This window comes from Bombus fervidus, chromosome 8, assembly GCF_041682495.2.
Source record: "Bombus fervidus isolate BK054 chromosome 8, iyBomFerv1, whole genome shotgun sequence".
Taxonomy (NCBI): domain Eukaryota; kingdom Metazoa; phylum Arthropoda; class Insecta; order Hymenoptera; family Apidae; genus Bombus; species Bombus fervidus.
In genome coordinates, this window is record NC_091524.1 from 7,752,965 (window position 1) to 7,778,766 (window position 25,802).

At 32.8% G+C, this 25,802-nt stretch overlaps 1 protein-coding gene across 7 annotated transcripts in view; it reads left to right on the top strand.

Moving 5' to 3' along the window:
* The window catches only part of LOC139990284 (EGFR adapter protein), a 282,495-nt gene that overhangs the window by 181,167 nt on the left and 75,526 nt on the right, over positions 1–25,802 (top strand). For all 7 annotated transcript variants that reach the window (XM_072009411.1, XM_072009409.1, XM_072009410.1 and 4 more), the window contains one exon: positions 21,892–22,038. In XM_072009411.1, the coding sequence (XP_071865512.1) occupies positions 21,892–22,038 (147 nt within the window). The remainder of the gene's footprint in view (positions 1–21,891; positions 22,039–25,802) is intronic.

Below are 25,802 nucleotides of genomic sequence, written 5' to 3' on the forward strand. Positions count from 1 at the left end.
AAATGTTTAAATGTTGGTCTCATAATTGTATGCATCTGGAACGTTTAAAATGGACATTAATGGAAATATACTTCTATTAGCGAGTAAAATATATTTCCAAGAAAAGAAATAGCAACGAAATAAATATTTAGCGAATCCTTGAAACTTCTTCCCATAATCACAATGATAAAAAACAGAAGTTCATAAGGTACATTGTTTTTAAACTGAAAAAATTGCAAATAAAATATTGGCCCTTGGTGGATTAATTATGAAATACTGATTGCTACACCTATAAATATGTATAATTATAACAAGTCATTGAAGTAATTATTGACAATATACGTTCTATCTAGAAGAAAGAAAAATAACGTGGTGTAATTTATCGTCAAATTAGTAGAAGTATCTTTGTAAACGTAATTCTCTTTAAAGGTAGAATTAGGCACATTTCTAACACGGCTGTGAATTATAAATCAGATTCTAGATCACGCGTGAACGTTCTATTGGTCATTCTCCTTTTCGTAAAGTACCGTGAATACATCAAAACAGAGAACAGCGGATTACCTTTAAAAACAGCGATTGTAAGATAGAAGAACGAAAAGATCAAGCGGTACGCTGCACACGAAATGCACCTCTTGAGACGGATCTATGGGTTCTAAGGTCCAAAGACACTCCGTTTCTGGGAAAACGATCTCGGAGTAAACACCGTTCGCATTCAGGGACAATAAATAATTTCTCGTGGCATGCCGTTCTTTTCTACGGCAGATGTTATCTCTGTCACACGGGCTAGAGGGAAATTAGCTTCGTAGCTGACGAGCGCATGTTCAAAATCCCACGACGCGACAGGCAGGACGATAACAGAACCTTAAAAAAAGAGTGGAATTTTTACGCAACTTTTTCACTTGTCTTCTAATTTTGTTGCTTGTAACGTGGCATATTATCTTGCGCACATACTTGTATAAATTATACCACGTACATACGAATATTCTTACAGTATGCAATGTTTCATTTTTTTATTATTAAAAGGTGATACGTATATAGTTGTATAAATTACATTCTCCCACTTGCTTTTCAGTTTGAAGGTTTTTTTAATGCTTTGTATATTTCTTCAAATTAGCAGCAAAATTAGCACGTTTTGGAATTTGTTGTTGAAGTATAAAATTCTTGTATATGTATATACTATGTTTTGTAAATTTTTACTAACATTCTTGAAACTACTTACTTTGTTATTTACGTGTGTACGAATTACACTATATAGTATAGTGCTGGTAAATGAAATTTGATTGAAGCAAAATTATTTGCGGATAAAAATATTAAAAATTGTTTCACGTGTAGCTTATGTCAAACAAATACAAATATTTTTCGGAACCTTTGGAATTTTCAATTCTTCATGGAATTTGTAAAAGTTCCTCACTTCTCTAACAATAGTTACAAACAATAGATATTGAGATAATCATTCTTTATTTCTTAATCTTCTTTTACAATATAGATTTAAATATTCATTTACATATATATAAATATAATGAGTATAATTAATAAATTTTACCAAAATTATAAAACTATATGTACAAATACTTTTTTATCTTCTTAAATAACATTTTTTCAATTTGACGCCTGTTTAAGATGCATTATCTTTTTATAAACAAATGTGAAATCAAATGATTCACGGAATGGCGATCATGTATTTCATAATTACTATAAGTAATACCATATTTGGTGAAATGAAGTATCATGTTAATTGATACTAGCCCTAAACTGTCATGGTTATATTTATTAACTAATGCATTTATGCGAAATATAAAGTATGGAGCAGCCACGAAACATTATTCTTATTTACAATTAATACAAAAGAACGATGAATGGGTGTTATACGAGTGGAAAGTTGTTAGTAAAACCCGTTATGTAGTAAAAGATATATTCGATCCAATTTACGCTGAATACTGCTACTGTTTACGACTCTCGTGAATGAACTCCTTGTATATGCGTCATTTATTTTCAGCAAATATCTTTTACTCACAGTATCCAGAGAAACCACGTTTGTTATAGGTTTCCCAAAATGTTACGAAATATTCACTAGACAAGTGAACTAAAAATACGAGCTGTTAGTATAAGCATACATGAATGTATATCGTAAATGTATTTGTTATAATTTATTTCTATGTATTCATATGCACTAGAACACGTGCATTTAAAATAGGAAATACGAGATGTATATTCAATTTGAATAAATCTTTAAGAACATTCCTGTATGTTGCTACTTTGTAAACTGTGCCATACAATTTCGCAATTTTCCAGTATATCTTCTTTAAGCAGTAACTCACAGTTTACGCGCAGCAAACTCTTCCTCTACTCTTCCTATTCGAGCCACACATGTACAAAGCAATCATTGAATTACACGTGTGTATCTGTTCTCTTAAGAGCGCTCTAGATCTCGTTGAATTTGTACATCAATCTGTGCCATGGAGCAGAAACGTTGGCCCATTTGAGTATCGATGGCAAGAAGAAGCGGAAACAAGATTCTTTGCGAATTATCGGCTTACCCACAATCCGGTGAAGCCAGTTGCAAATGAACCGGTAGACGTTCTTCGCGTCGCGTCGCGTCGTACAGATTTCTTTTTTTCCCGTATATCCAATTTGGTTAGTCGGCCACGTTAGGGCCGTGCCAAGAACTCCGCTGGGAAAACTGGCGCCGATGCAAGGGTGTGTGAAACGCGACTACGAGAGCAGGAAGGGCTGGTTTCTAGAAAAAAGGAAAAGCCGTGCATTAGCTTGAGTGCGGATCTCGACCTTGTCTGCGACTGTTTATCTCGCTACTTGCCGTTGATGAGATCCAACGTGGCATACATGTATAAACAGCCAGTAATGCGACACACACGTTTACTAGGCACGCACAAAGCGTGTTTATGGCAAAAGTTGTACATATATACACAGGATGGTTAGACGACCCTTCGAACTTCTCAACGACATGGCCGACCAGCCGAACCATACTCTTTGAATTAGGAGCCGTTTCATTAAAAATTTTGTTTGCCCGAGTCTCGTTAGCGAAAGATTTTGTCTGCTGCATAGTCCGCTGCTTTCTTTCTTCTTTTTCACAACGTCAGTCCTCTGATTGACCGTCGCGAATCTCTCCCATAATCTATTAACGACCGTGTCGTAACAGAAGAAACTTATGATTACGTAACGCTTAACAAAAACAAAATCCCATTTCATTATAGGGAGATTAATTTTCAATCATTTTTCTTCTCTCTATATCGTGACTAAGTTTCATTAAAAATATAATCTGTACTTAATTTTGTTGAAAACACTATCCCGAATTTGTTTTGACATTATAAATCATGGAACATTTGCTATTGTATCGCGTGTTATTCTAGTAACGTATTTCCTACCTTCCACTTAGTGTCAGCAATTATAACAGTCAGACACGTGAAAAACACTCGAATCGATTGTTTGAATCTTTGTTCCCGCCACAATGTCCATTCAAAGTCGTATGTCACGACAGATTAATGGCTCTCAGAATGACAGTAGGGTAAACTCAATTAAGGAAATGGCATGCTGTTTGCGATATGCAAATGCGCGTATCAAGTTTGTGGCAGAAAAATATTGCACAATGGAAGCACGTGCAACCATACCAAGTACCGTACTACATCAATATCGTATCATAAGCTTTTATATCAGTAATTCATTAGCGTAAGAAACAGGAAGCTATATAAATCTAGCATACCATTCGCGTAATTTTTGCGTTACGTTGCAGTTACTTACGCAGGTGTTATACAGCCTCATCCACTGACTGGAACGAGGCATACATTTTTCCTGCTTTAAATCAGAAAATATTTTAGAGAGAAGAGCTGAGTGATTTAAAGAGGATTATACTTTCACATCCATAGGTAATTCCTTTTCTTTTTTTTTTTTTTTTTCTTGCCAACGCAGCGATGCATTTTACAAGTGCAACATATTTTTTTTTACATGGAAAAACATTTTCCGTTATAATTTACGTGCATCAAATCTTCTTGTAATTTTATTGGAAGATATTCATTAATTAAAAAAAAAAAAAGAAAATTAAAGACGGTTCGTTGCATCAATTCACCAACCAATCATTTTTTTACTATTTTATCGTAATACACTTTTACATAGAATACCTAAAAGATTTTATTTATGCAAAAAGGTATATATATATATATTTTTATAAATAGAGAAAATGGTCGAGTTGAAAAACGCAGAGGTAAAATGGAATAGAGAATAATTGGTGTATGTATAAAGTGCACACGTATCGTGTTAATAATGGCTCTCAAATAACAAAATATGCTAAAAATAACCTAATGCTAAAAACGTAATTCTCTTTCAATTATTCGCATTTTTCCTGTAACAGCTGTTTCTAATCGCGATAAAGAAAGAGACAAACTTGTTCCTGTTGCGTTCTGAATCACCCTGTATGACTATGAAACAGCAATAGAAACTGCTCGCGTATCTCGTAAGAGTTTCTCTCACGTGGCGGAACTTCAAAAGGTTCCATGATGAATACCACGTCCAATGTAGTCGTGATTCAGTTTGTTTTGTGTTCGCGTTTCCTTTATTTTAGGTAGAAGACAAACAGCATTCAGCGGTCAGAGAAGAAGGCATAGGCAAACTTGATAGAGCTTTGAATGTGATATTCAGAGTTATGAGATTCAAGGGACCATGAGACAAGAAATAGGGAAAAATTATCCCTGTATCTCATATTGATGGCATTCCTATAAGTTACAATATTTAGAATGGCAAAATATAAAAGAAATAATAAACACGTGAGATTTTGCACATTAATACATTACATAATATGCTATTAAATACTTTGATTCTTATCTCGTATGTAACATATATAAAAAAAGAATGTTCGAAATTAATTAATTAATAATTTTAGTTAGTTTCGTATCAAAGGTGTTTTATTATTTATATCGGTAACAATCGTCTGTTTTATGACATGTATTATATTTATTCGCTGCTCTTATTTGATATAAATTCACTTAATAAAATTATGGTGCCTTTTTGTACTTCTTACTTTATAAACTATCCTTCGTCCGCCACTTGCATGTGCACACGCAATATGTATATTTGTTTAATTAAATTACTGCAACACGTAACTGTATTATACATTTTGTTGTTTATTATATTATAATTTTGTTCCGAGAAATCTTGTTATCAAATCTCTGCTATCACGTCAGTAAGTCACAAATTTCGTACGAAATTTTAGTACTCGGAAGTGATATTCATTTCAGTTGAAACTTCGTGACGTGTATGCAGCTTTTTTTCCAACTCCTATTATATCTGAAAAAAGTCATAAAAGTTTCTATCAGATAACGTAATAAGAGTTACGCACATTTCCCCTTGGTGCATATGCAAATTATTTTTCAGTAGCGTTATTATGCGAGACAGCGAGAAATTTATTAACGTTGCTGAACGGACAGGTTATCTTAATCACTGACCGTCCCGATTTCCTTTCATTTTGTTCTCGACGTACCTTTTGTCGGATACGGGATTGCTTTCAGACAATGCATTTTCCAAATACCGTGAGTGCGTTGGTTGAAGCCCGGCTGCACGCTCGAGAAACAATCGGCAAACGTTCCGAGTTCGACGAACGAAACCTGTCAAATACAAAATCGATTTGCGAACTAACTTGCTGGAAAAAGTACAAACACAAGTTCCATGAAGAATATTCAAATATAGAATTTCGATATTTTCCAAGCGACCTCTGAATTGATATTTCATCAAATAATATTGATCTTTTCGCAATAGAAATACTGTGTTATTTTCCTTGAAGCAGGAACATAGTATAAATTTTATTATGTCAGAATTAAGTTAATTAAAAGTGTTCCATGTATACTACAATGTTACGAATGTTTATGTGAAATAATTGATAATAGTTTCCTTTCAATTATTATTTATTTATTCCAATTTCTTATTGGAATTTAAATAACATTCTGACACATTAATTTTCTCGAGTCGTTCAAATTGTTATATTTTCAAAACGAAATGGAAATATACGATGATATTATTTACGAACGTATCGATAATATCTCTTAAAATTAATCAAATATTCCACGTTAAGTAAAATTTATTAACGGATGATGCATTATTACTTCTCAAACATCGACGTGAAAGCACAATAGAGATCTAAAGAATGCTTCCTATTGTCTTATTATAGTCTATTACATATGTCTATCGTCTGCTATACTATTATAATCTAAATTGTCATTTTTTAAATATAATTTACTGTAATATTATATAATATTAAAGTAAATATATAATATTAATATAGTATTTATTATTATAGTATTAATATAATATCAATATAGTATATAATATTAATACTTTAATATAATATAATATTAATATAATAATAACTTTAAATAAAATTCACGTAAATTATCAATGTGAAAAGTAAGCTTCTCTACAATTATCACAGCTATTATTATCATTAAGTCTAATTGAGTATGCTTCCTTTTCTTTTGATGTAATTCCATAATTAATGATGTTATACCGTTATTGGTATTAATCGAACAAGGCAAGTAGAATTTAAAACTGACACTATCTTCTGCGAGAAAGTAACTTTTGTTATCATATTTAATAATATTTTAGTTCTCGAGTCTTCTCTGTAGAATTGCAATGAAATAGCAATTTGCAGTATCAGTTGGAAAAAATACCACCAATTCCACAAGTTCCACGGACGTAAAAGTAGAGGAATCGTGCAAATTGGGAGCAACAGAATGGTAAAAACTTTGGGATATTAGTAAGAATATGACAAAGAACGTGGGAAGGATACTCGAGAAGGTCGTTTGTTGCACGCCGAGAACGATTGGTACCTATCGCGTATAGCGCTACGACATAGTTGGTCCATTCCCCAACTACTGGACACCGTTAAGAGCCGTCCTGTCTGCTCGAGGACTAACACTTGCTGAAAGTTTGCACGAGCTCGTAACTATTCGCGGTGTTAAGGAAATTTCAAACGAAGTGGCAAGTACAACTGCTATTGTTCTTCAAAATCGTTGGACAGGGCCAAGAACTTTGTTGAAATTAACGCAATTCTCGTAACAGCGTCGCCCTTTTCAGGATAAAGAACAGCGACAGAAACAGAGACTTTGGAGCAAAGTTTTTCGATATTTTCTTAGATGTCGTTTCTTAATTTATTTTAACAAACTGCAATTGTTCGTGTTTCCAATGACACGCTGATCTTTCAAAGTAGAACGAAAGACATTCGTTTGTAACGTTTCATAATTACATTACATGTACTTTTCTTGATTAACTAAGCTACATTTCTCTTTCTTTCTTTTTTTTTTTTCTTTTTTTACTTATTTTCGATCCAATGTGTTTGTATCGTTAACAATCATTTTTAAGTTTGAAGAAGAAGTTGGATAATCGTTATTAATACACGTAAGTCTTCGTTTCAATCCCTTTTTAGGGATTTCATTCGTCAAAACGAGAGCATGATTCAGATATAAACATTTTTAAACCGCAATGGTGTTTGTACATATGTACTGTGAAATTTAATATTATGTGGGATACAAAAATTATAAATAGTAGACTTTTACACATCGTATATCCTCCCACGATATAATGTCGCTAATAACCATCGCAGTCCAACGTAATTTCCAGCGAAACGTAATTTAGTAACATCCGTAAAAAGAACGATTAACGGTTAATTCGTAATATGTTAATTTGTAATTCGTTTTATCGTATTTATACAATAATTCCTTTTCTCTCATAAAAACTTTTTCATGCATATCATTCGCATTCGATAATTTCGCTATTAATTTCCAATTATATTTATGCTTTCGAAAAATCAATATCTAATTAGTTATCCAAACCACATGATAATTTATTCTACTCTAAAACTACACTATCATAATCTGCTTCGTTCTACGATAATTACAAATTTCATACAGTTATGTCTCATTTCGAGCACGATGCATGAATAACAATATCAATCGTATAATCGATATTACGTGCATGATAATAATCGTAACACGAGCGTTAAACCAATCGATTTTATGGTTTAATTAATACGCCGATCGATTATTGTTGCTATAATGGCCACAATAGTCGCTACGCCGATTTAGTCGGATTATAACGAATTTGCCGATTAATCGAATAACATAAACTAAAACGACTCTGTTACGCATTTCCAGCTCGAAAGGCTATTATTTTCCATGCGAATGATTTTGTTACCGCATATGAGTCGTACATGGAGTGTATACGGATAAACGAAATTGAAAATACAGGAGTATCAGTAAATACATATACCGACCCATAATAGTACTTCTAGTATAGACACTTCTAGAAATTTGTTATACGTACATATCGTATAGAACATTTTGGAATTTCATTAGCTCTGTGGCGACACACGACTATCGCGATAATTTTTTTTTCTTTTTATTTGAATGAATTTTACAATCAATTCTCATTGAGAATTATAAGTAAATTTTTCTGGCGTGATACTATGTCGTGTTTAATAAGTGTTTATCGTGTGTTTGATTCTAGTTGAATCTAGTGTTTAAATCTAAAGGGTAATGTCTTTATAGCCTGCGGATCTGATCCGACGTGTCAAGTAATTGAGTGACCAGTAGGTTTTGGTGGTTCTTAACTCTTGTGTTATATTTATTACTGAATTTGGATATTTCTTCTTTGACTGTGGGTATCTTGAGGTTGCGATGTATTGTTTCATTGGTAACATACCAAGGTGCATCTATTAAGGATAAGGAGAGTTTGTATCGTGATAATATTGATAAAATTTGAAACGGATATGTAGAAGTTTGAAGATATTTATTGGCAGCTTACCTACACTTCGCAAGGATCGTCAAAGTACATATTTAAACTTCAGCTATTCATTATATTAATAAACCAAACAACCATAATCATCTTCACCAATTGTATTAGGTTGTCGGAAAAGTTTGTTTCGTTTGATGAACAACAATTTCCGTTTTATATTATTTTATTGAATTAGGTATGATCCATTTCGTTCTATTTCTATTATTATGTTCGTGCATAATTCCTCCTCCATAATTCAACCTCGTCGTATACCAAAGGCTATATTGTTCACGCTGTATATCGATTTCTCACTAATTGCAAGGGTACGTTTGCGATAAATATCGCGTAATTTCTATATACATTGTCGGGTTGATTTCAAATTTTCCTATTATAATCACGATAGACGTGTCTCGTTACAGCGGTAACGAAACTTCAGAAAGTTTCGTACAATGCACATAATACTTTTCGCTCGAGTACTCGAGCTACTGTAAATCCTCGCGATCGATGTTCGCCTAAAGCTACATTTATCGATTTTCCTCTAATGGCAGCATATTGCACGCACATTATGCAAATATCGCTGTACACAGTAATTCACTGTTTATTGAAACACGAACGGGGTAGGAGGCTTTTCCGATTCCATCGCGGTAGAATACGATACTTACGGTACGTAACCTCGCACTATGGTACTGGTAAATTAGGTTCGCCTGTCGGAGAAATTAGACTAGTTAGCAGGATTAACGAAATTGCATGCCGTCTAATTCTGCATCTTCCAATTAATAACGGTAATTGGTGTCGCGTTCCGACAGCGTTTATCAGCCGCTGTTTTCAGCATGTAAACAATTTGTCGAATTGTTAGCTCGTATTTGTAATTATAGAACGCAATTTGCGTATCGATGATGCGCACGCTACTTTCGCATTCGATTGCAATGAATTTTCCTAACATGCAGAGAGAAACATAATTAAAAGCAGCTTTTATTTGATTCTCAGCTACGTAATACGTATATGGATTGTAATCAAATGAAATAACATATTGTACAAATATTTTACATTTGCCTGGTAGTTATTTCAAGCGGACAAATTGAAACAATCTGTTGCATCGAGTTTTTGTTTGTAACACGCAGTATTTCATGTACAGAATTGAAATTGTTTTAATTAATGCCGTTTATTATGTTTGTTTAATATAAGTACAAATGAGGACGATATTTGCACATAAATCGGAAATTTTAGTTATATCGCCAGTGACAAAAACAAGATGAAACATCCAATCTCTTTTCCATAATACCGATATATTTTACGTTTTATATTCGTTTATTATCACGTAGATACAACAGATGGCAAGAGGAATATCGTGGCGAAATCATTGAATAATATACCTTTAACCATGTTAAAATAAAATTTTTACTGTAAGAGCTAACCGTACAGCATTTGTGTTTCTCTATAGAACGCGTATAGATCATCGTGGAAATTATTTTAGTAAGAAATCTTCGATTACGAAAGAGTTATGTCTTTCCAAAATAAGTATCTTAAAATTTGATTACGATATTTCATGATTATACCTATCATACGTATAGAATATTATTTTATACTCGTTTTATAGCTTCGATTATATGTATCCTAACAAAATCAAAAACATACAATGAATATATTATCTAGCAATTGATAAGAGTTCTAATAGAATTAATAAAAATCATTAATGTCAATGAAATTCTCAACTTTTTATAATAATAATACAGAGATATGTAAACAATCGTAATTGAACTAGTACTCGTTGGCAAGGCCGATCAAGAAGAATCACGCAGGACAAAAAACTTTTTTCTTAGAGCTCGTTAAAAAGTTCCACGGCGGAAATAGACCGCGGCGAGCTACTACGGAATTCCGGGGGATCCAGAAATCCCGGAGGAATCCCATTGCTCCCTTTACGCGAGTTTGCTGCATCGACACCTCCTTTAGAAGACGATAATGGGCAGCCCCTATTTTTTTCTCCCTTCGAGCTCTTTGATAAGAAAATATTCTTACGTTTACACACATTCAAACTCTTTACGAACAATTACGCGGATCGTTAAATTTCTGGACGTTTCATTATTCGTTTCATTTCTAAAAGGTTCATTATTCCTTCTTAAATATTCTTGTCCGGAAAGTGTCTTTCTTTCGCAAACGTGTTTTTTACAACAGTGCACCTTCATACAAAGGTGAAACCAAGTCTGTAAAATGGTGTTTATCTCAACAGAACTAAATGGGTCGTACGTAATTTGACAAAATAATATAATTTGTGTGTCTATTATTTTCTCATAAAACGAAAGAAGCTTTTCAGCATATGCTGTAAGATGTATAAATTATACTGGAATAATTATTTTTCTCTGATAACTTAGGAACTGGAAAAGTTAGTAAAGTTGAACGTCTTTTTTGATAGAAGTATGTAGATTTTTATATTAATACATAAGTATGTGTATATTCAATTGCACGAATATATGTGTAATTCGAATAATTATATGTCACACTTTTAATACAAAAATGACAATTTGTGTTTCATTTAGATACCGGAAATATAATAATGGTATCTGTTAGAATTTACTGTAGTGAAACTGATGTGGTACAGCCGGTGTAATGGATGTTTAAATAAATGAATAAAAGCTATGTAGTTTAATTAACAGTGATAGATATGAAGAACAGTATAATGAATCGATTAAATACGATGAACAGGATTTAACAAAATTTGACAAAGAATCGAAATGTGCAAGAACGGTGAGCAGATTGTTAACAGGATGAATAATCGTCTTATCTCAATTTTGAAAGTTGTCGCAAGAGATAGTACGTACGATTCGCATAATTCGAGTGCGTCGTAACTGTCGTTCGTTGGAACAAGCGATTATAAATGCAATTTCGAATATCCATTTCGGCTTAAGTTCTATTCGACAAATATTCTCACTTAATGAATTTCAATGATGGTTCATTAAAATTCTGTGCGTGGTTGCGAATGTTGGAGAACGATAAGGACGAAGGAGGTAAGTTCAAAAACCGTATGGCAAGAGGCAGTCTAGTAAGATACGAGGACGAAGGACAACGGTTTACCCAGATAGACGGTACTTCCTGTACAAAGGGAAAAGGCCGAGACGAGAACAGATGAAGGAGAAGTTATTGATGGTCTCTGCTCTGTGGCATCGTTTATATCTTCCGCACGTACAGTCACCGCTTGAAGTGAATCCACAGATCGTAGTTCCCTCGTAAGAGTCCATATTTGTTCCTTCGCATCCATCATTTTCCTTCTATTTTCTTTAGAACTCCGCGCGACAACACGTGAACGAGAATTGGCCACTTGTAGAGAATCAAATTGATTCTTCCGGATTTTCTTCTCTTCACCCGAGGTTCTGATAATTTAAAAAATATATATTTATATTTTCTAATAATTTGGAATAATTGTGTATACCTGTGCTTTATCCAGTTTCTCGAGAAACAGAATAAAAATGTTCGCGTTTTTAGAAAGATACGTACGAGCACTTACAGTTGCACGTTACTGCGTTCTTCACTGCGTTTCTATACTTAATCAAGTTCAAATATATTAAATTTAATAGTATTTGGTACTTTCATACGACTAGAAAAATTTGATACTGTGAAAATGAAATACAGAGTCCTTTTGCTAACCACTGTAACGATATTTATACAAAACAACAATGATATAACTCAAAATTCACGTTTTTCAATTATTGGTATAAAAAGAAAAAAGAACGACTTTTTATCAAGAAGAAACATTCAAACGTTAATGTTATTATTTCTCCTCTTCGTGTTATTGGTGTCTTAAATGAACGATATGGATTCACAAAGCAAAAGAATCTATTTCCAGGTGCGATCGAACGGGTTAACCATATCTACCCTGCTAAATGTTCCTCTTAAAAAATGAATTCCGTTCGCCGCGTCGACGATATCACTGTTGAGAAGAAAGATATGGAACTCATGGCGGTGCTTTCAAAACCATGAAAATCATTTCTACGTTTCTCACGTAGAACTTCAGCACATGAAATGGCGCCGGCGTGATGCATGAAAAATTCAAGAGAAACGAACGAACGAAAAAGTGTTTCGGGCCTGAAATTTGTTCTATCGTGACGATCGTCTCTTCAATTATTTTCCTTGGGGTTTGTACGGGGCCGGAGGGGGTGGGTAGGAAAGGAAGAAAGGGTGGTTGTTGAAAAATCGATGAAAATGCGAATGCTGCCCGGTCGTCAAATAACACGGCTGGAACGAGTTATTTACGGTGCGCCAGCGATAGTCGTGGATATACAAATATTTTCCAGGGGTATCCTTCGATATAAAAATATTTTATGTCGTCGTGAGACCCGCCATGTTACGGATGCGCCGGCTTATAAACATTATGCATACTGAAGCGTACACGTATATACTGTAGGCCGGGCTGTATAAAGCATACGTGACCTCACGTTCTCTGTAAGGTTCAGGTGAGAATATGTCTAGCTCGTGGTAGCACGCTAGCGTAATCGTAATTTTTTCACGAAAGAATACGCCGAAAGAGAGCTCATCTTCCGTGCTCGAGTATTTCTGTGAGAATATTTGAAGTGTGGTTTTGAAGTGACATTTAAATTTGTCTTATTAAAATTTCCTCGCCTGTCTTATAAACGTGTTAACGTCGATGCACATTTCCTTCGAATCGGCTGACTGGCCAAATAAAAATTCATAAAAACAATATGATACTGTCAATATACCGTTTGATATTCAAATAATATGAAATCATGGAAAGTGACTTGCGATATTTCTATTAACGTTTTGTTTCTCTGCGGAAAATTACGAACCTACGCGAAACTGTATCTAATTTTTATTGGATTCGGTAAGATAGCACTCCTTAGAGTTCTTTTTTAACGTTACCTGTGAATCGTTCGACTAATTGGAAATCAGTGTGTTTTGTCATAAATTCAAAACAAGTAATGGAAATTTTTATTTAATATATTATTATTTACATTCATTGATATTGTAGTACAGTATTATATTACGTAAGTACTTGTATTGCTTGAAGTTGAATTTGCAACATAAAATGAGGTGAAGTAGTCGATGTTCTCGATATATTATTTTTCTATTTAGAATTTTTCACATCTCGGGCCTATGAAAATCTTTTAATCAAAAAATTAAACCTAATTCTTAAAATTCCTCGATAGTACTCAATAATTCACGAATTTTTCTACCGCGTTCTAAATTTTAAGAAGAAATATACCAAAAACAGATTGATGTCATCGGTCGATAATTTTTTGTTATACGCTTCGATATGTATATATCAACAATAATAGATTAATTATTTCATTATTTTTAATGTTCAATACAATTTTACCTTTTCTTTCAAGTTCAAAATAGTTGGTAAACACTGGAAAAATAGGAAAATACTTATATTCGATTTTTTTGGTCGCACTTGATTTCGAAAGAACGTTTCAATAAATAAATATAAAAAATAGCTTTGTTTAGTTATATGATTGCCGCAATGAAAATATCGTGCATCGTGTCGAAACACCATAGATATGTAGGTACGTTACTAATTCGAAGCAAAGCAACGCCATATCCGACAAGATGGGATTTGCACGTTCCAAACGGGATTTCGTTCCTGCAGATACAATTGTTCGTCACGTATTGTTGAAACTCTGATAAATCGTGTTATTTGGATCTGATTACCTTAAGCGAGGGATTATCTGGGAAATTGCAATTTGTTATTAAATTTCAAGCAAATCTCATTTACTTGTTTCATACAACCTGTATAAATATTTATTACTGTAGGAAAGAACACGTTTTGTTTTAACTAGAATAAAATATTACAAATTATTATGATACAGTTTTATACAGTTATCATTATGTATTCTTTAAACTCACAAATCAATGTATTTTCAATCTATATGTAATTATTGCCTAAGTGATTTGAAAATTCACGCCTAGACAATATGTTCTACGTATCCATAGTTATCTATGTATGTCTTTTTTCAAATCGATCTGCTACATAGTATGTTATGTGTATATTGCATACATGTCTATGTACAGGAACTTTTATTAACACTAGAACTACCGATAGTCAACACGAAGCTATTTCTACCAAAAGCAATCAAAATGATTTGTCTTTAAAAAATACGTAATAATAGTATATTTTTATATTTATTGATTACTTTCTTACAGAAACAATTCCATGTTATGTAGTACATTTTTAATATTATTAATCCATCTGGGACCATAATCCCTAAACGAGACTTGACAAATTTGTAAAATTGTAGAACCAGTCATTTTCACTGCTGTGGTGTTTCTAGTGTTAGTATGTAGCGATCAATCCGGAATGTTCCTGATATCTGATATCATAGTGAATGATACGCGGTAAAAATTTTAAAAACGTGTGGGAAATTGTAAAAAACAAGAAAATTAGTTAATTGGAGTTCGATAAACAGATTGCAGGATAAATACTTTGACAAGTACTAGCCATTTTGATTGGTGTTGGTATAAGTAGCCTTGGTACAAAATTATTTTGAGTTTGAATACATAAAATGAAAATAAAATTCATTATATTATTAATTTTATTATTATTATATTTATAAATTCATTATATTATAGTTATCGTTGCAAAAGTCATTACATCATTGTGGAAAAAAATATAACATGAAGTAGGAATTTCAAAATAAAATTGTGAAACCAGTCAATTTGGGTGGTGTGGTAGTTCTAGTGTTAATAGTGGTAGTTCGAAAGATTATTGCTTTACAAATTTTTTTATGATATTGTTATTGAATTAATTGGTCCTAATATATTAAGATACTTATTGTAATTTGGTGGAAACATAATTATTATTTACTGAATTCACAGAGCTTTTTTCATTAAATAATGGCACAACTTTAAATAGAAAAAATATTTGCAGAAATATACTTATTTAATACTTGATTAGAATACTATTAAAAAAGCAAGAATTAAGAAATATATCCCAATTTATAAAGAAAAAATTTATAGAATTGCTAATTCCATTTATTCTCAAAATTTCTCGTTATACAGATATGTAGATGCTACGAATACTCGTTTATTTCAGGCTCGCCTATTATATCTTCGAAAATAATTTCCGGTCTACTAAATAACTAATGAACGTAAATCTATCTTTACGAACACGTATTTATAACACGTACAATACACTCACGATATTGTGCTAGAAATAATTGATACTAGAAAACTGCTCAATATCAAAAGCATGTTTCGCTACGATACGGTAATTAATAATTTAATATAATTGTTGATTTGGTATTATCGATTACGCTTCTAAAATCTTTGTAAGTGGCGCGTTAACATAGTTCGATATAAGGATCGAATTCGTAGTTAGAAATTCACGACTGACCGTTGCGAATGATTCGCCGGAGAGTCGAACAATATCTCAAAATCGCTTGAAAGTTCGGGCAGCAGACTTCGCGCGCCAGGAACGACGAACTTTTGCAGCGGATTTTTCTGCGAACGGAGGTACGGCTGCAAGCCATTAAAAGTTCCATGTTGCTGAACGAATTCGATGAACGAAACTTCATCTCGGGCCGGTTCGAAAAGGACCGAAGTGGCCAATAATTGCGATTTATTCGTTCTCTTTCCTCGCGACGTGCCGCCGCGCCGTGTTAATCGAGGCAGCGCTGCAACAATGCTTCACCTCCGCTGCGCCGTTGGATTGATTACCTAATTATCGAACAGCCTGTGCGAACACGAAACGACGAAACCATCCAATTCACGATGTATCGCGACAAAATTTTAGATAAACTGCTACAAAGCAAACAATCGGATCGAATATTCAAATACGCAACGTTATTTGATTTTACAATTACTTCGTTTGGAGTATACTCTTATCTCTTAATTTCTTTCGTGAGCTTGTAAAACTAAACATACCTTGTGTTAAAATTTAGATAGAGATAGATGAATCATTTTAGATGCATGTAAATCGCGCGATTATTTTATCCCGGGTGGCTTCGCAATTAATCGAGTTTCTTCGCTTTAATGAAAAAATTGTATGACATCGCTAACTTAGCAATGTTTTTTATTACTTTTATGTAATTTTAGTTTTCAAGTTGTCGAGTGTTATAACGATATTCCAATTTTCTTTTCTTTCTTTGTTGTACGATTTTTTAATATTGGATTGGCAACTAAGTGATTGCGGATTTTGTCATTAGCTGGTATTGACAAAATCCGCAATCACTTAGTTGCCAACACAATATTTATTTCGTCGATCATTAATAGCTATGCATGTCCCGAATTAAAGAAAATCGTTTTATTATATTTCACGCTACTTTTTTTCTGGTTTTATTTCACACATTTTTTTCGTTTTACATATTTCATTAACACGTTGCATATTTCTTATTTTTCAACGTTGCCAGTAACGTAAGCTTCATTCTTTAAATATAAAAGTTCGATAGTGCTACAAAAGAATTATTCATAAATACAAAGCATAATTTCAGTGCAGAGCATGAAGTCGTAAATAAATGATTTGTGTTATTACTATTATTATATATATTATAAAAGAACTATAATTCTAAATAATTACTCATATCTGTGAATAAGTATCCCAGAAACGACTACTATGAAATAGCGTACTCTATCGACAATCATCGAAACTAAGAATTTTAAGACCTGCCTAATGTGAGAACTTGTACGCGTCGGTATTATAGGTAATCATTTCCATTCACTGTTATTATAAATGAGATTATTGCACATTTCTATTTCAAAATTTTATTATCACTGTAACGATGTAAATTTTATATTTTTATTTATGCACAGTATTTTATTTAATTACAAGCTTCGTAAACTATAAATGTTCCATAAACAACTAATGAATAAATTAAAATATATTTATACTTTTTATTTTTACATTGTATATAATTAAATAATCTTATTTGTATTATATATATATAAACAAGATCACGCACTATATTGTGGTATTATAAAAGATGCACTGATATATTTTCTTTAAAGGAAAAGATGAAAGGGGTAAAATATATTTTAAAAATTTGTAAGAATTTCTAAAAGTGTAATAAAATAATAAGAAATATAACAAATATAGTACACATTCTACTTGCTTTAATTGCATACCAACAAATTTCTAAAATATGTACGACTGCAATTTTGTTTACTAAAACAGTTGTTCATAAAAATTTTAATCATATTTCGTTTATCCAAAGGAATTTGTTATTTCGATTTATTCATCGCAAAGCAAGCATTTTTAGAAGAATATCAATGATTTTATAAGAAATGGTATGAAATTCAAGACACATCTGTATATACGTATAATGCAAATAAATGAAAACGTTATATTTGGAGAAAAAGTGTTGTTAGACAATCTGTGATGGATAATGTTTATAACATAACTTCCAATCAACTCTGTCAACCACATTTGCAGAAGCGCAGTACCGTTACTTACAAGTAGTTTGTTTAGTGTATCATCAATCAAACGCTAGAAGTAAAGGTCACTCATACATTTTCTCATAAATTCAAATATATTAGCTGTCTTTTATTATTTATTTTGCGATTCATTTATTCATTTCAATTAAAACATTCGAATATTCAACAAGCTAAATTAAGGAACGAGGAAAATCAATTATTTAATTTTCAATAAATATCAATTGGATATTAAATCGTGTAATACTGGTGAATTAACAAAAAGAAGAAAATGTATATTTGTATTTAAAATATATGCAAATTCGTCTCTTCTTAATATAAAATAACACGATATATAAATATTAATATAAATAATAATAATATAATAATATAATAATAATAAAATAATTATAATAAATATATTATTATATTATATTATATTATATTATATTATATTATATTATATTATATTATATTATATTATATTATATTATATTATATTATATTATATTATATTATATTATATTAATATTTATAATTATATTATATTAATAATATAAATATATTATAAATATTATATAAATATATATATATATTATAATAGGAAATGTTGAAAATAGGTGATAAGTCGAACATAATAAACATTTTATAGAATATGAGATATGACAAAAAGTGATGTTCCTTTCTTACTGGAAAATGACGCTGTAATGAATATATATACTCGTGTTTGTAGGTATTGAAAAATATGTATCTTTCTGTTCTATAAAATTGTATTGGGTATTTTCTATCAGTGCTTCGCTTCGGTTCGCCTCACTTTAATTCATCCTACGCTCGTCAGTTCGACCTCGCCGGAGATTTACTATCGCTTATAACGAGCTGCGATATCTCTTGACATTTCGATGCATTTAAGTGATATTTATGACTTATCTACTTTAATGAGGATGCTATTTTTTGTATACATGCTACTTCAAAGACTCAACTCATACAACTGTCATTACCATTCATTGATTTAATCAGAATGATGCAAATTTAAGATAAAGGTGTACATTAATAAGAAGAATTTTTACTTAATTGATACATGTGCAGTTCTACGTCGAGTTTCTACTCCTTCCATTTCTTTAATGCTTAATGCAAATTAATGAAAATTTCTAAATAGGTAAAAAAATATTTTTTCTTTATATACATATTTATTACATATTCATAATTAAATCATGGAATTATATAAATTATAATTAAATAATATGCTGATGCTAGTACATAATGTTGTTCCTTGTGTCATTATTATAGGTGAAAGAGAGTTCAAAATGAGATCAGAAGATCTCATATGACTTCCCACTTCTCTTTTTTTTTTGCTCTTAATACAGAAGACAATGCGCAAGGCTGGGGGAAGCCTGGTTTACTTGTAAGGTTTGGACAACGCTGCTATAAAGACAAGAAACATACAATATGATACAAACAACAGATCTGTTTGCGTTCTAGTAACGAAGTTTCGATAATTCAGACATCGAGCGCCTATCGACGAGCAACCCCTCCTACGCACCGATCGTTTCACGCGTCTATCGTCAAACCACTATAAAATTACTATTTCTTTTCTACGTGTATGATTCTATATGCATTTCTTTTCTTTGATTCCATGTATGATACTACTATTTTCTAATGAAATTGCACAGACAAATTCTATTACATCGTACAAATGAAACAAGAATTAAAATGAACAGAAAATGAACGTAATCATGGGATCTAAAATTATTACACGTGATAAATTATCAAAAATAAGTTATTATCATTTGAAAGTTAGAATATATCGAATTTAATATTTCCACATAATATTCTTTACCCTTCTTTAATACACTTACGACTATATAAACTTATTAGTAAAATCTATCGTGAGGAGTTAAGATCCAGCGTATATATTGAAACCATCCCAACAATATTCCAAGTATCTCATCTTTGAACGTAAAATAAAAGTTCTCCCCTTTCAGGAAACGGTATACTTTTCTTATTACCATTACTCGCGACCACCGAACAAACTAGCGTTTGAAGAACGTTACGATACACTTCAAAAGGGTGTCTAAGTTTTTGAACATGCACGAAAAAATATGGAAAGGAAAGGAGGGAGCAAGCAAACGGTGAAAACTAGTAAGAGCGCATAAAATCGCAAAGGGAAATTCAACGAGCTCCGCAATATCTATATAACACAAGATAACGGGCGAGAACGATGTCGCGAGAGACGTTGCTACTTTATGCTTGAGAAATGTTACCGGTGCCTGCAGACTGAAACGTAACAAGCTGCTTTGATCTTCTGACCTGACGTACCTTCGAAGTAGCGTATCATTATTCGGTAGACATTTTTATTTAGTATTCAAAAGGGAATGAAAGCTTGCAATTACCATCCGTTTTGCAAATAGTCAGATCCCACGCGGTAAACACGAAGGAAATTGTTGGTATTACGATCTTTCCAAGCTCGTCGAGACTCGACGCGAAATCACTGGCGTTTGATTCTTTTAAAAGCTGATAAAATATACCTGCCTCTCTCTGATTTCACAATTGCTGCATAAGTACTCTTATCGCGTGTTAAATTCTTTTATTTAGGATGAAAAACGAACATTTTAAATTCACGTTAAATTTACTTTCATCGATTCTGCAAATGTTCTACAAATTGCTTAGCGCGTTCAATGTGGACGTCGCTCAGTCGATTTTTCGATATATATATCGATTTCGCGTTGACGAGCATTTATTATTCATTAGAGTGTCTTAGGACGTTTCGATACGAAGATGCCTCACATAGTTGTTTTGTCTCAGAGGATTAACACTGTGCGACGCACATAATGTAATAAACAAACTCTGGACAAAGCAATTTCGCTGCTACGTACAACCTACAACCGGCGACAAGTTTAAACATTCCGGTACCCTCCTCGACCAGTGTAAATAAATGATCATGTTCTCCAAGAGTCAGTCAGTCAAGCAAATTAGTATAACGAATCAGTCTAGCGAATCAGCATAACAATTAGTATCAGTACCGCGGTATCGCGCAATCTTATAACGAATATTATCAAGCGAGCAACGCTTGCTATTAATTTTGTATTCCACATTTTAAAATATCTGTAAATATAGTTAATTACATCAACTCGTCTCGTTATTAATTTAACTAACAACACGTCTCACCGTCCATCACAAGGCATATCATTAAGCTTATGTATAACATAAAACTGCTTAGTAAGCAATGCGTATAATATAAGACTCATTATAATCGAAGTGATTAAATTGTTTCGGTAATAAAAGAGAAAGTGCTACAAACCTAAATGGAATCTACGATTGTTGCATTCAATTTCTGTTTAGCTTCTATTTTCTATGTGCTTCAACATACATATTTTGTAATTTATTTTAATGAAAAGGCGCCTGTGTGTATGTACTGTGTGTATCTTTATAATTAAGCTGTTAATATCAACGTAAAGGTAATATAAAAGTCACACGTTGCTAGGTTCTTTCAAAATCATGAAAGATACACTCGTTTACGTAGAACACGTCGAAATAGCAGTATGTGATTATCATTACTTTTAAACATCAATGATTGATTATACTTAGAAATGAAATTAAACCTAGGAATAAAAAGCTATTATCGTTTTGAAATTAAAAAGTGTTTAGAGAAAAATTGTTCTCTTTTGCTCTTACAAGAACGTGTGTACTTAATCTGCTCGAAAACAAAACTGTAGCACAAACATGTGAGAAAATACAAATTGATTTGAAAGTATAAACAATTATCGGCTTTATTTTTCATTTTTTCAGTGCGTGCAAATGGCGCACGCGTTAAGGCGCATCTCGTATGCAACCTGTGAACCTCAGCACGCTCAATTCAGCTTCCTCGCCCGAGAGCCTAGAGCGCACTTCAGCATACAATATTGCCACTCTTTTATCACCGAATCTGCAGAACAGGTTAGTGCACTTCATTTCCCAGTTTTCCACGGTAACTCACATTTACAGTTATATATATACATCGGCGTATGAAACAATTTTAGCGAAGCGTTTGATGAATTATTCACCAAATATACGTATATATTGATCGTAAAGTTAAGAAACAGAATAACATAGCCAACACTTTTCATATCGCTTGTTTTACATTGCTCAAACGTACTCAATAATCATAATAACACTATATTATATTTATATATTATGGTATAATAAATTATAATTTATATTAGGTCTATCTATATTATATTTATAATTATAATATAAGGTAGTTTATACGCATATATTAATCGTAAAGTTAAGAAACAGAATAACATAGCCAACACTTTTCATATCGTTCGTCTTACGAAGCTCAAACGTACTCAATAACCATAATAACACTATATTATATTTATATCAGATACTTCAGATAAAATTAACCCTATGGTATAATAAATTATAATTTATATTAGGTCTATCTATATTATATTTATAATTATAATATAAGGTAGTTTATACGCATATATTGATCGTAAAGTTAAGAAACAGAATAACATAGCCAACACTTTTCATATTGCTTGTCTTACATTGCTCAAACGTACTCAATAACTATAATAACACTATATTATATTTATATCAGATACTTCAGATAAAATTAATTCTATGGTATAATAAATTATAATTTATATTAGGTCTATTTATATTATATTTATAATTATAATTTATATTAGATCTAAGATAGTATTTTTACGCCTTAAATATTCAGAATACAAGACGCAATGTATTTTCCACTTCCTTGTTACGCAATTATTTAACAACGCGAAAATCTCTCACGTAACGTAAAAAGTTCTCCACATCTGCTTTCTACGTATATACGTGTGTACCTACGTATGATTGACACAAGCTGCAATGACGCATTCCGGATGAGAAAAGAAACAAGGGAGGAAAAAAGAGAGTCGTAAGTTGTCCTTGGTGATATTGCAATAGTGCATCGCCATCATTCAGGACAAATTGCACCGACACACGGAAAGGGCACAAGCGCGTGTAGGATATTACTTGTCGTAAAGATCCGCTATGCGAATAAATCGTGCACACGCGTCATAAGTTTCTGATGTGTCCCGCAAACCTGTACGAAATTTGTTTTAAATCGAACACCGTTACTTCTTTGACAAGTTCTTAGCATTAAGAAAGCCGAACGTGATTACTCGAACTTTGTACTCGATTCTCGTAGACACGCCCCATACTCGCCGTATACAAAGATATTTATAAAAAACAAAAAAGCTCTTCTTCTTGCACGTTCTACGTCGCATCGACTGAGAGATCATTAGCAACGCTGTTGGGTCTGGATGGATTATATTTTGAAGTATACGTTTGTTTCTTTTAAGGTAGTTTATCGTATTCCTTACGCGGCGATGTTACAACTGTGTCCGGTTTTATATTGTATTTCTGTCTCTTTGTGGTTTTGTTCTTGTGCGTGGCGGGCACGTATAATACATGACAAAAAATGAAAAATAAAAGGTAAACGAAACGGAAAAGGAAAGAGGTGAGGTAGGTAAAGGGGAGTATAGCAACCCCATAAAGACAGGAGTCCTGTTTGCAGCTCGTTGCATTGTCGAGGTACCATTAGTGTTGCCATTCTGAGCAGCAAGTACGTGGTAAGTACTCGGCACATCGCAGAAATACACAAACACGTAGCCAACCATCCAACAACCCCATCCGGCAACCAAAGACGCCCCTTCTCTCTCCCTCTCTTCTCTTGCACCATCGTTGAACGTGCATAAGCGGCAATTATGCAAAGCAAGAGGCTTCCATAAACGTCACTACTGTCGATTAAACAGGAGTGCCGGTCGGAGATTGTTGCCAGCTACCGTGATTTCGACCGATCTTCGAATCGATCTCTCGGCCGCTTAATTAGCGTAGACACTTTTTAAACCTTACATCGATGCGCGACCAAGCGCGAATCTTTTTGCCCGTTTATTTTTCATAAACGCTAGTCGAGTTCGTTTATATTCAATCCCAATGGCCGTGTAATACTCCGTAATTGAAGCGACGAACAGTTCGTGAAGAAAATTAATTTAATGTACACGCGTGTCGAATTCAAAGAACGTGTATCGTGTACATCGTTACTGTTCAGAGTGTGAGATTTAAAGTAAACCTTTCCCTCTTGGCCATCGATTCCACGATTATTCGATATAACTGACACGAGTAATTGCAGAATCAAATAGCAATGGAATATCGACGATAATTATAGATGCTTCCATTCAATGAAAAAAATAAGCTTCTTTCCGACGAAACTTTTCACAGTAGGAGGAACAATACTTTTTTAAGAACAGAACCAAAAAAGATACTTATTTATCCGTGGAAGAAGACTGGTTTTCCTAATTAGACAATTAATATCGAAGTATCGATAATTAATTCTTTGGCTGGCCGTATGTACTTGGTCTGCGAAAATATAGGAATTAATATTTCGCTCTAGACAGTTTCTCAAGAAGATACAGACGGTCTTTCGTTGAATTTTAATTGGTTAATTAATTAGTAACGAGGAACTGCTTCTCGTCAAGGTAAATAAACGAACGCGAGAGATAGCGGCGAGGAGGACGGCTTGGAAATTACCTTACGTTCTTTCGATAAACAAATAGACTTTCGTACGGAATTAACGCGAGAAATTCCAACCGACTGTCGCAAAGACACATAAAAATATCGCGATGTTTCCGGTCGTAAGGAAAGTAATTCGTCTCGGGTGGGAGGGCCCTATTAAAACTTGCTGAAAGTGTGACAAACGTTCCAGCTAATTAGATGTCTTTGCGTGTTTCCTCATTCGTCAGACGACACGATATTTTCAGCACGATTTGCACGAACCGGCAATTAGGACGAACAGAATATAACAAAACGTATCTATTTTGCCACCGTGTTGTCTTTTCGCACCTTACGGAACATTCCTGTCTCATCCATTCGTGTAATTTCAGTCAGTTCACGTGCCACGGACAAATTACTTTCCACAGTGTACTCGCGAGTTTAATGGAAACGTAAGCGCGCGAGTTGCGTGCCGATCACATTGTTTTAATCTCACCAATTCTTCTTCGGACGTTTCAATTTAGATTAAAGGATAGAAAATTAATTGCTCAATCGCGTATTTATCCTTTGTTATACCTTCCTGCCATTTGTATTATGACTGCGGTAATATCTTTACCAAGTCAGAAGAACTTTATTTGTCCGAGCAGTAGCTTAGAAACTAAACGATCTAAGGATAAAGAATGGTTCGAACGATAGAATTGTTTTATAAGAACTATAATGCTAATTTAATGCACTATAAATGCTAATTTTACTGTTACATATCCGTTGGATTTTTTTACGCATTTATGATAAATTTAATTAATTTAATATTGTATAATAGTAATTAATAAATAAATTTAATAATATACAAAAATAAATATATAAATATATAAGACGCAATACTCGTCGTAATTTTCAGTAGACAAAACAAATTAGAGTAGATTCCATCCCTTTAGCTTTCTTCATAAAAATATGAAATTGCGTAAAAATCCGCTGTATTAATTTTTTAAAATGTACTACATTATTCCATAATATTCCACGATGCATAGGTTTTATTAATAATGAAAAGAAGAATCACGTTGCGTTGATCTTTTCATAATTTTTTAATTGAATTGCACCTTATACAAATAAGAAAATGTCCAAATATTTTTCTCGTTTAAGGTACTTCTTATTTTAAGGTACGTGCAACTTTCACGCGA